This window comes from Neomonachus schauinslandi, chromosome 10 (genome assembly GCF_002201575.2).
Source record: "Neomonachus schauinslandi chromosome 10, ASM220157v2, whole genome shotgun sequence".
In the NCBI taxonomy this organism is placed as follows: domain Eukaryota; kingdom Metazoa; phylum Chordata; class Mammalia; order Carnivora; family Phocidae; genus Neomonachus; species Neomonachus schauinslandi.
The window spans coordinates 851,275-863,280 of record NC_058412.1 but is presented as its reverse complement, the minus strand read 5'-3'; the positions used below and the strand labels follow the sequence as shown (position 1 = coordinate 863,280).

Here is a 12,006-nt window from a genome sequence, read left to right as displayed (position 1 = left end):
GGGTCTCTGTCACGCAGGCTTGCTGCTGAACCTCGGAAACGCACTCTGCACCTTACAGAGACCTGGGCTGGTCACAAGGTCAGCCAGGGGGCAGGTGCGTCTACAAGGACGGAGGGAGCAGGCTCCTTCCCAAGCTCCAGCTAGCTGTTGCTAGAGAGAGTATCTCAGTTTGGGGAGGGCATGGGGAGGTTGAGCAGATGCACCTGCTGCCCTGGTCTTTGGTCTTCCAGAATCTGAGAGGTTGCAGCACCCACCAGCCTTTCTGCTCCCGGGGGCCGGGGGGCTGCTGTATAGATTAATTGTCTTTTGCTTTTGCACCAAAAGCAGCTGCAGCAAAACCCCCAGCCTGTCATCACTGGAAACCAAACCCTTGATTCTGCCTGGATTTTTGGAAATAGGTCTATAATATGACGTGATTTCTTTTCTTCAATTTTTAAAAAAAATCTACATTAATAAAAACAAATATAGCAAAATTTCCCTGGAATCACATTTTGTAAAGAAATCGGTGCCAGTGCTTAGTCTTACATGCTTGCCCCATGGATGGATTAAATCGTATTCTGATTCGCCCTTCACACTGCACAGCACGTGATCTCCCTGGGGCTAACCCAGGCCCCAGGCAGACGCTGTCCTCAGGGCGGCTGGACCGCGCTGCCGAGTGCACACCGCCTCGGCCAGAAGTCACTACAAGGTGAACTTTAAATAAAAAAGGACAGAGGTACTTTGTTGTGCAAAAACACATTACACATTTTTTTTTTTTTTTGACAGAGACGCAACGAGAGAGGGAACAAGCAGGGGGAGTGGGAGAGGGAGAAGCAGGCTTCCCGCCGAGCAGGGAGCCCGATGTGGGGCTCGATCCCAGGACCCTGGGATCATGACCTGAGCCGAAGGCAGACGCTTAAGGCCTGAGCCACCCAGGTGCCCCTACACAATGTTTTGATAAGTCTTTTATTTCTATTTCTGACCGTTTTTGCCATCCTTCCCCGCGGTCGCCTTCAGGGGCGAGGTTTGCCACATCCCGTCCCTCCCCAGGCATTTAACTCCCAAATAAAGCAGGTACAATAGGCGGCTGCCTTGTACTCGGCACCGGTTCCTCACGCTGGAGCCAAAGAGGAATTCTTCCAAGCCAGCCGTGGAAGCGCCTGGTGCCCGTCAGAGAAAAGCAGCTGGGACGGGTTGTGTTCCCCGTCGCACCCAGCAGGTGGTGCTGTCGGCCAAGGAAAACGGCGCATTCCCCGGACAAGTGCTCAGAAGAGGTCTGGGCAGGTGTCCAGCCCCACCGAGGCCCAGGCTCCCGTCGGGGCGCTCAGGGGTGAGGCTCATGGGCGATGGACATGCCCAGAGAGGATGGGGCCCGGCTCCCCCCGTGGGAAGCGGTCAGATGCTCCCAAACAGCTACCGCACAGTTGGGAGTCCGGGTTTGGGGTGGAGATGCCGGCAGTTGGTTCCGTGGTAGTGGCAGGTGGATCCACGAGGAGCCACGGGGACGGCGTTTCCCCCCCTCCTTGAATTTAATTTGCCATGTGACGCAGAGCAGGTCGCTGCCCGCACCCGGGAGTCGGCTGCCCCCTGCAAAATGAAGGGGCTGCATGACGTGACCTGGGGGGGGACGTCCAGGGCTAACGTCCGTGAGGCTCATTATCCCAAGGACGCCATCAGTTTTCATGGTCATCCTCCTGGGAACAGCCCCAGGGAAGGAAGGGAAGCGAGCCGGGCACAGCGGACACAGGGGGGCCTGGAAAGGGAGCTGACAGACCCCTGGACACTTGGTCCAAGTGCTTAGACCACCACCAAACTATCCTGACAGCAGGTCATCCAGAGTTATGCTCCCCAAGTAACCGATACCCCAAAGCAATCTGATTTCACGGAGAGTAAGGATTCCCTACAAGTGACAAGACGGTGTGAGCACATTAAGGCCCAGCTGAGGGTCATTGGGATCGTGACCCGTGGATACTCAATTATCTCGGGACTACTCCTTCCAGCTAAGTAGCTGTTCATCATACTGCTTATGGGGCAAACACCAAGCACACGGGAACCACGACACTAAAGACAGGATCCCAGAGCAGAGTCAGCACAGGAACCCCTAGCCGGGGGCCGCGTCCTGGCCGCTGATGCTAGCAGGAGCCTGAGGGGCCACGCAGGAAGACTGACCTTCAGTGCATCCCCATTCCCGACTTCTTACGGAAATCCTGCGGAGTCCCAGGGTGTCCAGGCCCAGGAGCACAGGCTGCACGGTGTTTGCGGGCTCACTATCGCCCCTAACGTCCAGGGGGACGTGGGCTCCGCACGGTGAGCTCTCCCCAGGGTGCCTCTGATGGCGGTTTAATCATTGTCGTTAATGTTAAACTGAACAGTAATAAGAATCTGGGACCCGCCCCCGTGAGGAACACAGAGTATTTGTAGGTTATGAGCAGGAAGACCTGTTTCTCAAACATTCACCAATTTCCTCGCCAGGTCCTCCCTCCTGTGTGTCAGGAAGAGCTGCTCGGACTAACCTGGTCACTCTGTCACGAGCTATGCTCCATGTTCCGGGGCAGGTGCGTCTACATGCGGTTCTGCCGGGAGGGAAGGCTTCCCATCTCCCGGGGGGCTGGGAGGGACCGGCCACCTGGGCAGGGGACGTGGCCTGCCACTCGGTCACTTCGTGCAGAAAACTAGGGTCATGGCAGTCAGTGCTCTGTGGGGACCTCAGCTCCCTGACGCCACTAAGGCCGGGGACCCTCAGAAGGGAGACCCGTGGCAGGGGGAGCTGGGGGGGCGCTGCAGCTGCCCAGGGCGGGCCTGGCTCTAAGGGATTTTGCTGCAGTCCCCTTGGGGGCAACAACGATCCCAAGAGCCATCCTCCTTCCCCTGCTGCCGCCCGCAGGGAGGGCCCGTGGGAGGTGACGCAGCCAGGAGGGGACGCAGGCGCCGAGCATTCATGGCTCAGAGGTCTGAGACGTGGGACGCCGAGAAGCAGGTTGGCAGGCAGGAAACGGTGCGGAAGGAAGAGAAGGGGCAGGCCGACACCAGGGAAGACGGACTCGAGTGCAGAGCAGTGTCCCCGCTTGTTGGGCAGGACGGAGAGGCTCGTGAGCATGTAGATGGGTGTGGAGGCAGCCCCAGGAGGAGTGGGTCAGGCGGTTCACACAGAGCGCCAGACGACGGTGAGGGGCTGCGATTTATTCGCCTGTGCTGGATCGTAACTAGAGCACATGCTAGATTGGCCTCGACTTGAGAACAGCCTCAGCGGTGATTTTGGAAACAGGAGCTGTTGTCAAGCCCTGAACGCCGGGTCAGTGCGTCCTGATCGGCATCCACCCCGTCACCGTCCTGTGAAAGTGAATGCGAAGGACACGTGACTCTTGCTTGGGGAGCAGCACACGCTTTATTCCAAATGGAAATGCCGGGATCGGTGTTTCCAGAGTGAACATCTCCCCCCTCGTTGTGCAGGGAGTTCCTGTCCCGAGACCGACCGTCCGCTCCCAGGGATCAGCCCACAGCTGCACCTGCTCACGCCCGGCCTCCAAGCACACCACTGTGGTTCCTACTGGCAGAGAAGGATTTGGGATCCACAGGCCGGGTCCTGTGGGAGAGAAGTGACTCTGAGCACGCGGACGGACGGGACACCCGCCGGGGCCCCTGGGTCTCAGTCAGCTACTCAGGTGCCCAGGGACGCGTGCATCTCAGGGTGGCTGGAAGGGGCCTTGCGTGTGCATTCCAGCAGGGGGTTGGGTTCCCGCGTGGGTACGAACGCGGATCCTGCTGTGGCGGGACGCCCCGGGGGACAGGGCCAGCCAGCTCCGCGCATCCCAGTGACCGCCTACGTCTCGGATGGGCGCGGGCACACACTGACTTTAGTGCCCCATCTCGGTGGTCATGCAGACAAAGTAAAAGCAGTAACACGCAAGTCTAGACTGGTTGTCTCCACACTACTTGTGATGATTCCATTTTTTTTAAAAAGTGCATTCTAGAAGTGAACACTTTCAGCCTCTGGCTGTCTTCTTCGGCCGAGACTTGGGGTAACACTGAGGCGAATGCCTGCCCTCGGCTGTCAGTTTCGAAACCGGTTTGTACAAACGGCAAGCACTGTCATGATCTCGCTCTGGCTTACTCGTTCTGATTTGTCTACACTTTTTAAAAGGTAGGTTAAAATTTTCACAGCTCATCCTCTTGTATAAACCCAGTTTGCATGAGCAGTAAACACACAGCAGGCCCGTGCACAGCGGGACAGGACCGGCGGGGGGTCGCCGCACAAGGGACAGGACCAGGGTCTCCGTGAGGGCCTCCTGGTCTGAATGGGCCTGCGTGACGTGTGGCGACCCTGCGTTCACCCAGGCGTGCACCCACCTGCCCTGCGCCCGGAGTGGGGGCACCAGGCTGCAGCACATTCATGTCCCGGCGTGCTCCACGGCCCGGCTGGCAGGTCCCTCTTCCATCTGTCTCCGCGATGGGCAGTGAGGCTTTACGGCCCGTGAGCGTCCTGTGGACAAGCACACATCTGGTTAGGGTGGTCACGACTCAGGAGAACCCCCCAGAGCCCATCACACACAATGTCACGTTGCCACTGTGATTGGAGGGGGGCCGGAACGCCGGTGCCTCCCCGATCCATCAGGCGAGGAGCCCGGGGCCCCAGTTACCGCAAAGAGAAGAGAGCGTTAAGGGGCAGCGTGGCCTGCACTGTTCTGTGGAGCCGGTCCAGCACCAGGAACCCCCACCACAGGCCACGAATTGCCCTGCCCGGAGACCGCCCCCAGCCCCAGTCCTGCCAAACTCATATGGTCCACTTCTGATTCCTGCAGAAATGCATTTGGAAAATCACAATCCCAGGAGAGAGACTGAACTGTGCGCAGGCTCCCCACTCCCTTTTTCTCTGTTGGTTTCCAGGCTCACTGCAGACACTTTGCATCTGGACGTAGGTTTCCTGATCCACGAACGTCTCAGAAGCACGTTGTGCTCCTGTCCTGCTGGGGCCGGTCCTGGTTGCATCTCCTCCTCGTCAGACCCTCACAATGCCGGGGGTCCCCAGGGTGTGAACAGCACCCTCCCGGACGACCAGCAGGCCCAGGGGAGTCACAGGGAAATTAGGGAATGTCACGGGAGAATGGACGTGGACAGGGCGCACTGGGACCCACGGGCACAGAGAACACCACACGCAGTGGGGACGATCCAGCAGTATGTGTCTATGTGGAAAAGAAGACAGACCTCGGGTAAGCCAGGTAACTGCAGCCGGCGGAGGGGCAGAAAGGACCAGCCAGAGTTGCAGAAGGAAGGACGGGGAGACCAGAGCAGAGACGTCTCGGGCACGGTTCAACCTCCCGCCTCACCCCCACCTCCGCCCCTGCCCGTGGCCGTGAGCGGGTGACACCGAGCTCTTCTGGGGGTCAGTGGCCCATGGGAGTGGGAGTGGGCACGTCCGCCACTGATCCAGGACAGCGGCGCCGGGCACGTGGCCACCATCCTCCCGGAAGCACAACTGGCTGGAGGTGCTTTGGATGAAGCCCCGCGGCCCCACGGCAAAGGGCTGGGTGGGAAGCAGGTGCCCAGACGTCAGGGCGTTTGTGGGTTGTGGACGCGGAGTCACCGGTGTGGACACAGCAGGGAGGGTGACCCGGGTGAGCACCCACTAATGGGCTGTCCCGCGAGAGCCACCGCAGAGGGCAGTTCCTCGGGTCAGCCCACAAGGGGCAAAGCCCCCTCCGACGGCACACTGTGCCCTCCCATCCCAGAGGACAAACCCCCCTTTCCAAGCTTCCCTCTCTCCCCAGGAGGACCAAACACCAGGAAGTTTCAAGCTCTCAACCAAAGCAGTTTCAAATACAAGAGGAAAGGCCTTTTGTTGTGGGGAGGGGAGCAGATCCCAGGGTCAGGGCTCGTGGAGAGGGCACTTCTGGGCATGGCGACAGGGCTGCGCTCTCCGGGGGCTTAGGTGCTGTCTGTCTGGTCCCCACAGAGGCTGCGGGCCCCCAGCCCTTTGCGAGTCAATACCTGCCTGTTCATGCGGCTCTGAGCGTCTCTGCGGCCCAACGGTCTGCTCGCCACGTCCCGACCAGCAAACAAAGCGGTGCTCGGTGGCGTGTATTAAGGCTCCAGAGTCGAGAATCCAGTGCGGTGGACACTTTCCTCCCAAATTTCCTGGAAATGTATCATTTGACGGCTGGCTGTCAATCTTAAATCTGTTTTCCTTGTGTGGCATCTGGATGCACCTTTGCATAACGATAAGGGGACCGATGTCTAACGGAGACATTTACAACCACGTGAATACTAAGTCGTGGTACCATCAGTTCTTCACAGTGTGGACATTCAGTCCACGGGATCGCAGCAACCAGCCTGTCCGGGGGTGTGTGCCCACGGCCTGTCTCGTTTCTACCGCTTTGTTCATTTGATGACCGGCTATGGGTTTTAATTACTGCCAATGTTTAAGCTTCTAAGACCAGGTGATCCTTAGGACTATTTCCTGCCACCAGCCCCACCTAAAACCAGAGACGCTGTTTAAACGTTAGTTGACATGTCTCCAACAGGTCAGCAGTGGTGCCTTGAAGAGGATGTAGGTGATGACCGGTCAGTGTTCATCAGAATGACAGCCTGACAGTTTCGGCCCTGATGGCTCTGATGGGGACAGCCCAAACCGTGATGGTCCTGATAGTGACGGTCCTGATGGTGACGGTCCTGATGGTGACGGTCCTCACGGTGACTGTCCTCATGGTGACAGCCCTGACTGTGACGGCCCTGACAGTGATGGTCCTCACAGTGACGGTCCTGATGGTGACGGTCCTGGCAGTGACGGTCCTCATGGTGACAGTCCTGATGGTGTGATCACATTTGGTGCCAAAGCAAACTGGGAGGAGGTGGGGGGGGTGCGGTGCCCACGGCCAGGCCCCCAGACCCGGGCAGAACTTGGGTCTCAGAAGCTATTCCAGCTGTTACCAGCGCGTGCGAGCGACACATTCTGCAAACAGACACCCCAGCACTGCTGTATTGGGTTCCTGGGGCTTCAGTAACACCGGGCCACGGCCCCATGGGCTTGGCCACAGAAATCTGTTCTCTCCCCCTTCTGCAGTGTGGACGTGTGGGGTCATAATGTCGGGACAGCTGGCTCCTTCTGAGGCCGTGAGGAGCTCAGCTTCTGGGGGTTTTCTGGTGACCCTGCAGACGCATTCCCCAATCTCTGCCCTGATCTTCACCGGCCTTCGCTCTGTGTGCGTCCCTGACCCTATTCCCCCTTCCTATGAGGACAGCAGACCTGTTAGATTGGGGACACCTACTCCAACACGACCCCATCTCAACTCATTACATCCCCAATGACACTGCTTCCAAATATGGTCACATGCCAAGGTACCAGAGGTCAGGTCTTCAACATGTGAATTTGGGGGATGCATTTCAGCCAGTAACAAAGACCTCACATAATCGATAGCAGACTTTAACGACATAATGGCTAGATAGACCTAGCCAGTGAGACCCACAGCTGCTGGGGGTTCGCATTAGCTGGTAAGCTGAAGGAATTCCTCACTGTGTCATCTGAACAGTGGCATCCGTTAGCTCTGCCAGAAGTTACAAACCTGCTAGAAAGTGTGTCATTTAAATACATTTACCAGACAGATGGTAAAGTCACGGGTCAGGTAAAGACGTGGAGGCAGCGGGGGTCTTGGGGCTTAAAGGTGATGGGGCTGGCAGGCAGAGCGGAGCCATCACGGGTCCTGGGGCATTACCCCCCAGGGGCTCGGATTGGAGCCAGGCTGCGGCTGGCAGTGGAACGCGACGGTGACCTCCTGGTGGTGACCCCCGACCCCTAGGGCTCTGGGGTTTGCTCGCAGCAGCACCATGTGGCAGAGGGGCGGGGGGACGGGACCGTGGGAGGCGGCCGGGGAGCAGGCGCGGCAGCGGGCAAGGGCACCGCGGCAGACGCTCCGCGGGGCAGCCCAGAGGTCTCACGGCAGACGCTCCGCGGCGGGGTGGGGGTAGGGCCCGGCCAGACGGGACCAGCCATGGCTTCTAGTTTATGCCCATGAGAAAGTTCAACAAGACTCTGAGCTTGATTCCTCAGAGCCACTGGTCAGGAAGGGGCAGCAGGGGTGCAGACCCGTTTCCCACAGAGACACTCAGATCCCCCTCTGAAGGCCCCACCACTTGGCCATTTTTAACATGAAAGTCCAACTTTCAAGTTCCCAATTTCCAGGAGTCTGCCCCGCGGCGGGGAGGGGTACAGCTGAAGAATTGGTTTTTATCCAGGGATGACCTTTATTCTCCGAGAAACCTGCATGAGACTCTCTGCTCCTAACGAGAGCATCTCATGCAACCAGGTGACGTTGCCAAGCATCCCCATCCCAGAATCTCCCTCCACAGGCACCTGACACCCCGAGGTATGCGGGTCACTGTTCCACCTTCATTACTTAGAGCATAATAAAGAACCAGAAGTCTAAGGCTTTGTACAAAATAGCTCTGGGGCTGGAGGGGTTCGGGGCGCTGAGCATCTACACTGGCTTCTGCAACAGACCGGCCTTGCCCACGGGGGAGGAAACGGCCTCGTGCCAGCTTCAGTGGGAGGACTTACCACCGGCAAACCGCCGTCCAGGTGAGGCCTGCCAGGCCGCCGACCAACAGAGCGCCCAACACGATGGAGACCAGGGACGCCTTCGGGAGCCTCCCGGAGTCTGGGGAGAAGGAGCGGGTTAGCGAGCCCACCCACTGAGGGCTGCAGCCAGTGTGCCCTGCGAGCCCAGCCCACCCTGGTCCTGAGGGGCTCACCTCCACTTGCATCTGCCAGACAGATGGGCTCTCCCGAACGTGAGGTGTGGGGAGAGCTGGTGGAGGGCACAGGGGTGCCTGCCCTTTCTCAGGCCACAGGCCCTCCCTCGAGGGCTGGCCAGGAGAGACGAGCGAGCCCCAGGCAGAGGGGCTGGGGACCTGGCCTGCCTCCACTGGGCTCAGAGAGGGGCCAAACGAGCAGGTGGCTGGAGGCGCAATTGAGCTTGCGCCCTTGGCAACCCTGCTTTTTGCAGAAGTGGGTAGAGGGTAAACTTTGGGGCACTGTCTGGGCGGTGGTCAGAGCCCTGTGGGGAAGCCGTGGGGGGGCCAAACACAGCAGGTGTCCCAGCTATAGGCTCAACTGGAAGCAATGAGCAGGGTTGGCAGGTACAGACCAGAAACGGCCATGGACGGGGAAGGAGGCTGCCGGGAGTGGCCTGGGACATGCCGGGTCTCAGGGAGGGGACTTGGGAAGCGTCTGAGCCACACCCAGAAAGTGGGGATAGAATAGGAGGATTCTCCAGCCCTATCCTGTTCTGGGTCCCACCACCTGCCGAGGACGTGCCTGCCGGGCAAGGTGGGCTTTGGGATCCCCATGCATCACCGGCTGTTCTGTGTGGGTGCAGGTCCTGTACCTGCACACGTACCCGTTCCAAAGCTGCCGGCTCCCTGCTGGCCAAGCAGAAATACAGGAGGTCGGGACATCCACTTTCAAATAAAAGGTAAAATACTGTCAGCCAGCATAGGAGAGGCCCCGTGGTGAGCACGGCCCGCCCGGGCATCATCCAGAGTGCAGGCACTGATTTTTCCAAGACAATAATGAGCGGGCTCCACAGACAAGCCCACCGTCCTCTGTGGCCTGTCACCTGCATCGAGCTAGCTCCCAGGCGGCAGGTGTGCGCTGCTCAGAGAGCTGCCCCTGCCCTCGGAGGGCAGACAGAGTGGGAGCGGGGACCCCTCAGCGGATTACACGGCACCCCAGCCGGCTCAGCCTGCGCCCGTCTGGTGCCTGGAATGACTCTCCCCTGGCTCCGCCCCACCTGCCAGATGCCCACCTGTGTGGTGTACGGAGATGGGTCTAAAGAGGTAACTGGGGTCAAACGAGGCCATGAGGCTGGGCCCCCATCCCAGTGACTGGTGTCCTGTGAGAAAGGACGACCCGGTGAGGACATGGGAGAGAGGCCTTGCGACAAACAGCCCTGCCCACGCCTGGACCTCAGACTGTAGCCCCAGGACTGGGACAGCACACCTGCCGTGTGGTCCAGCCGGGCTGTTACAGCAGCTGAGCAAGAGAACGCAGAGCTGAGAAAGGGGAACCCTCCTACACTGTTGGTGGGAATGCAAGCTGGTGCAGCCACTCTGGAAAACAGTATGGAGGTTCCTCAAAAAGTTGAAAATAGAGCTACCATACGATCCAGCAATTGCACTACTGGGTATTTACCCCAAAGATACAAAAGTAGGGATCCGAAAGGGTACGTGCACCCCGATGTTTATAGCAGCAATGTCCACAATAGCCAAACTGTGGAAAGAGCCAAGATGTCCATCGACAGATGAATGGATAAAGAAGATGTGGTATATATATACAATGGAATATTATGCAGCCATCAAAAGGAATGAGATCTTGCCATTTGCAACGACGTGGATGGAACTGGAGGGTATTATGTTGAGTGAAATAAGTCAAACAGAGAAAGACATGTATCATATGATCTCACTGATATGAGGAATTCTTAATCTCAGGAAACAAACTGAGGGTTGCTGGAGTGGGGGGTGGGGTGGGAAGGATGGGGTCAGTGGGTGATAGACACTGGGGAGGGTATGTGCTCTGGTAAGCGCTGTGAATTGTGCAAGACTGTTGAATCTCAGATCTGTACCTCTGAAACAAATAATGCAATATATGTTAAGGGAAAAAAAAAAAGAAGAAGAAGGAGGTAGCGGGAGGGGAAGAATGAAGCGGGGGAAATCGGAGGGGTAGACGAACCATGAGAGACGATGGACTCTGAAAAACAAACAGGGTTCTAGAGGGGAGGGGGGTGGGAGGTTGGGTTAGCCTGGTGGTGGGTATTGAGGAGGGCACGTTCTGCATGGAGCACTGGGTGTTATGCACAAACAATGAATCATGGAACACTTCATCTAAAACTAATGACGTAATGTATGGGGATTAACATAAGAATAAAAAAAATTTAAAAAAAAAAAGCAAAAAAAAAAAGAGAACACACAGCTGTGGTCCCAAGACTCAAAGCCAAACCAAACCGGAGCCAGCTGAGCCCTGATTGGTCTCTGGACACCGTTCCAGGGCCTCCCTGGCTGCCGCGGGGTCTCCTTTATCCTCACCCGATGGGGGGAAGCCCACACGCGTGTTTGACCGAGAACAGCTGTGCAAAAACGCACCTACACAAGCTTGCAAAGTAGTGCAGCTTCCCCGGAATTACCTGGAGGCTCATAAACTCAGCCTGTAGTACGTCGTGGACACCAGTGGTTGTCGACGCAGGGAGCGGGGAGCAGGGTGACGGGGACGCAAGCCGACAACGGCTCCAGCAGACGACTGCGCCCCGATCCACCCAGGACAGGGTGACCACGTGCAAGGACCCAAATAAGAGTCACTATTTCTCAACACGTGCACCCTGAGGGTGCACTCGGCACAAAATCTCACTTTTCTGGGGCCAGCGTCATTCAGAGAGGCGGGGATGGGATCCCTGTGGAGGGTGTGGAGGGGGCGCCCTTCACTTGCCGGAGCCGACGTTACAGAAGCACAGAAAGTCTTCCTGGGGAGACTCGGCACTGCTGACCCGGGGCCCTCAGCTCAGCCTGCAGGCTCCGGATCCGCTATCCCAGGCGGGGAACTGCCCTGACCCCCTTCCTGCGAGTGTGTGCAGCATGGGACCAGACTGCCTCGCTGGGCGGCCTTCGGACGGCCATTTTAGGTATTTTCCTGAAAACCCTGAACGCGAGAGCTGCTGCTTTCTAGTTTTTTGTGACCAAAAGTGGCCTAGCTGCAGGTACACGGAGAATAAATGTTCAAACAGACAGAGGAGAACTGTGAGTAAAGCTAGAGGCTTCTCCAGGAGGAGGCACCATGGAGAGGAGCAGAGGGAAAGCATGTGAGGAGGACACGGGGTGCAGCCCACGGCCAGGGGCATACGCGGTAGGCCACCAACAATCACCTGATGGTGCGGCCCCGTCACTCGCGTCCACGCGTGACGGCGGCGGGACACACGTGGCCCCGTCACTCTCGCCCACGCGTGACGGCGGCGGGACACACGTGGGCCCTTCACTCTCACCCACGCG

General features: G+C 58.2%; 1 protein-coding gene across 1 annotated transcript in view; it reads right to left on the bottom strand.

Moving 5' to 3' along the window:
• Window positions 1-3,461: 3,461 nt before the first annotated feature.
• TPO (thyroid peroxidase) overlaps window positions 3,462-12,006 on the bottom strand; it is a 44,153-nt gene continuing 35,608 nt past the window's right edge. The window contains 4 exon segments of the mRNA XM_021697577.1: window positions 3,462-3,562; window positions 4,327-4,367; window positions 4,369-4,459; window positions 8,528-8,627. Coding sequence (XP_021553252.1) covers window positions 3,490-3,562; window positions 4,327-4,367; window positions 4,369-4,459; window positions 8,528-8,627 — 305 coding nt within the window. The 3' untranslated portion in view covers window positions 3,462-3,489.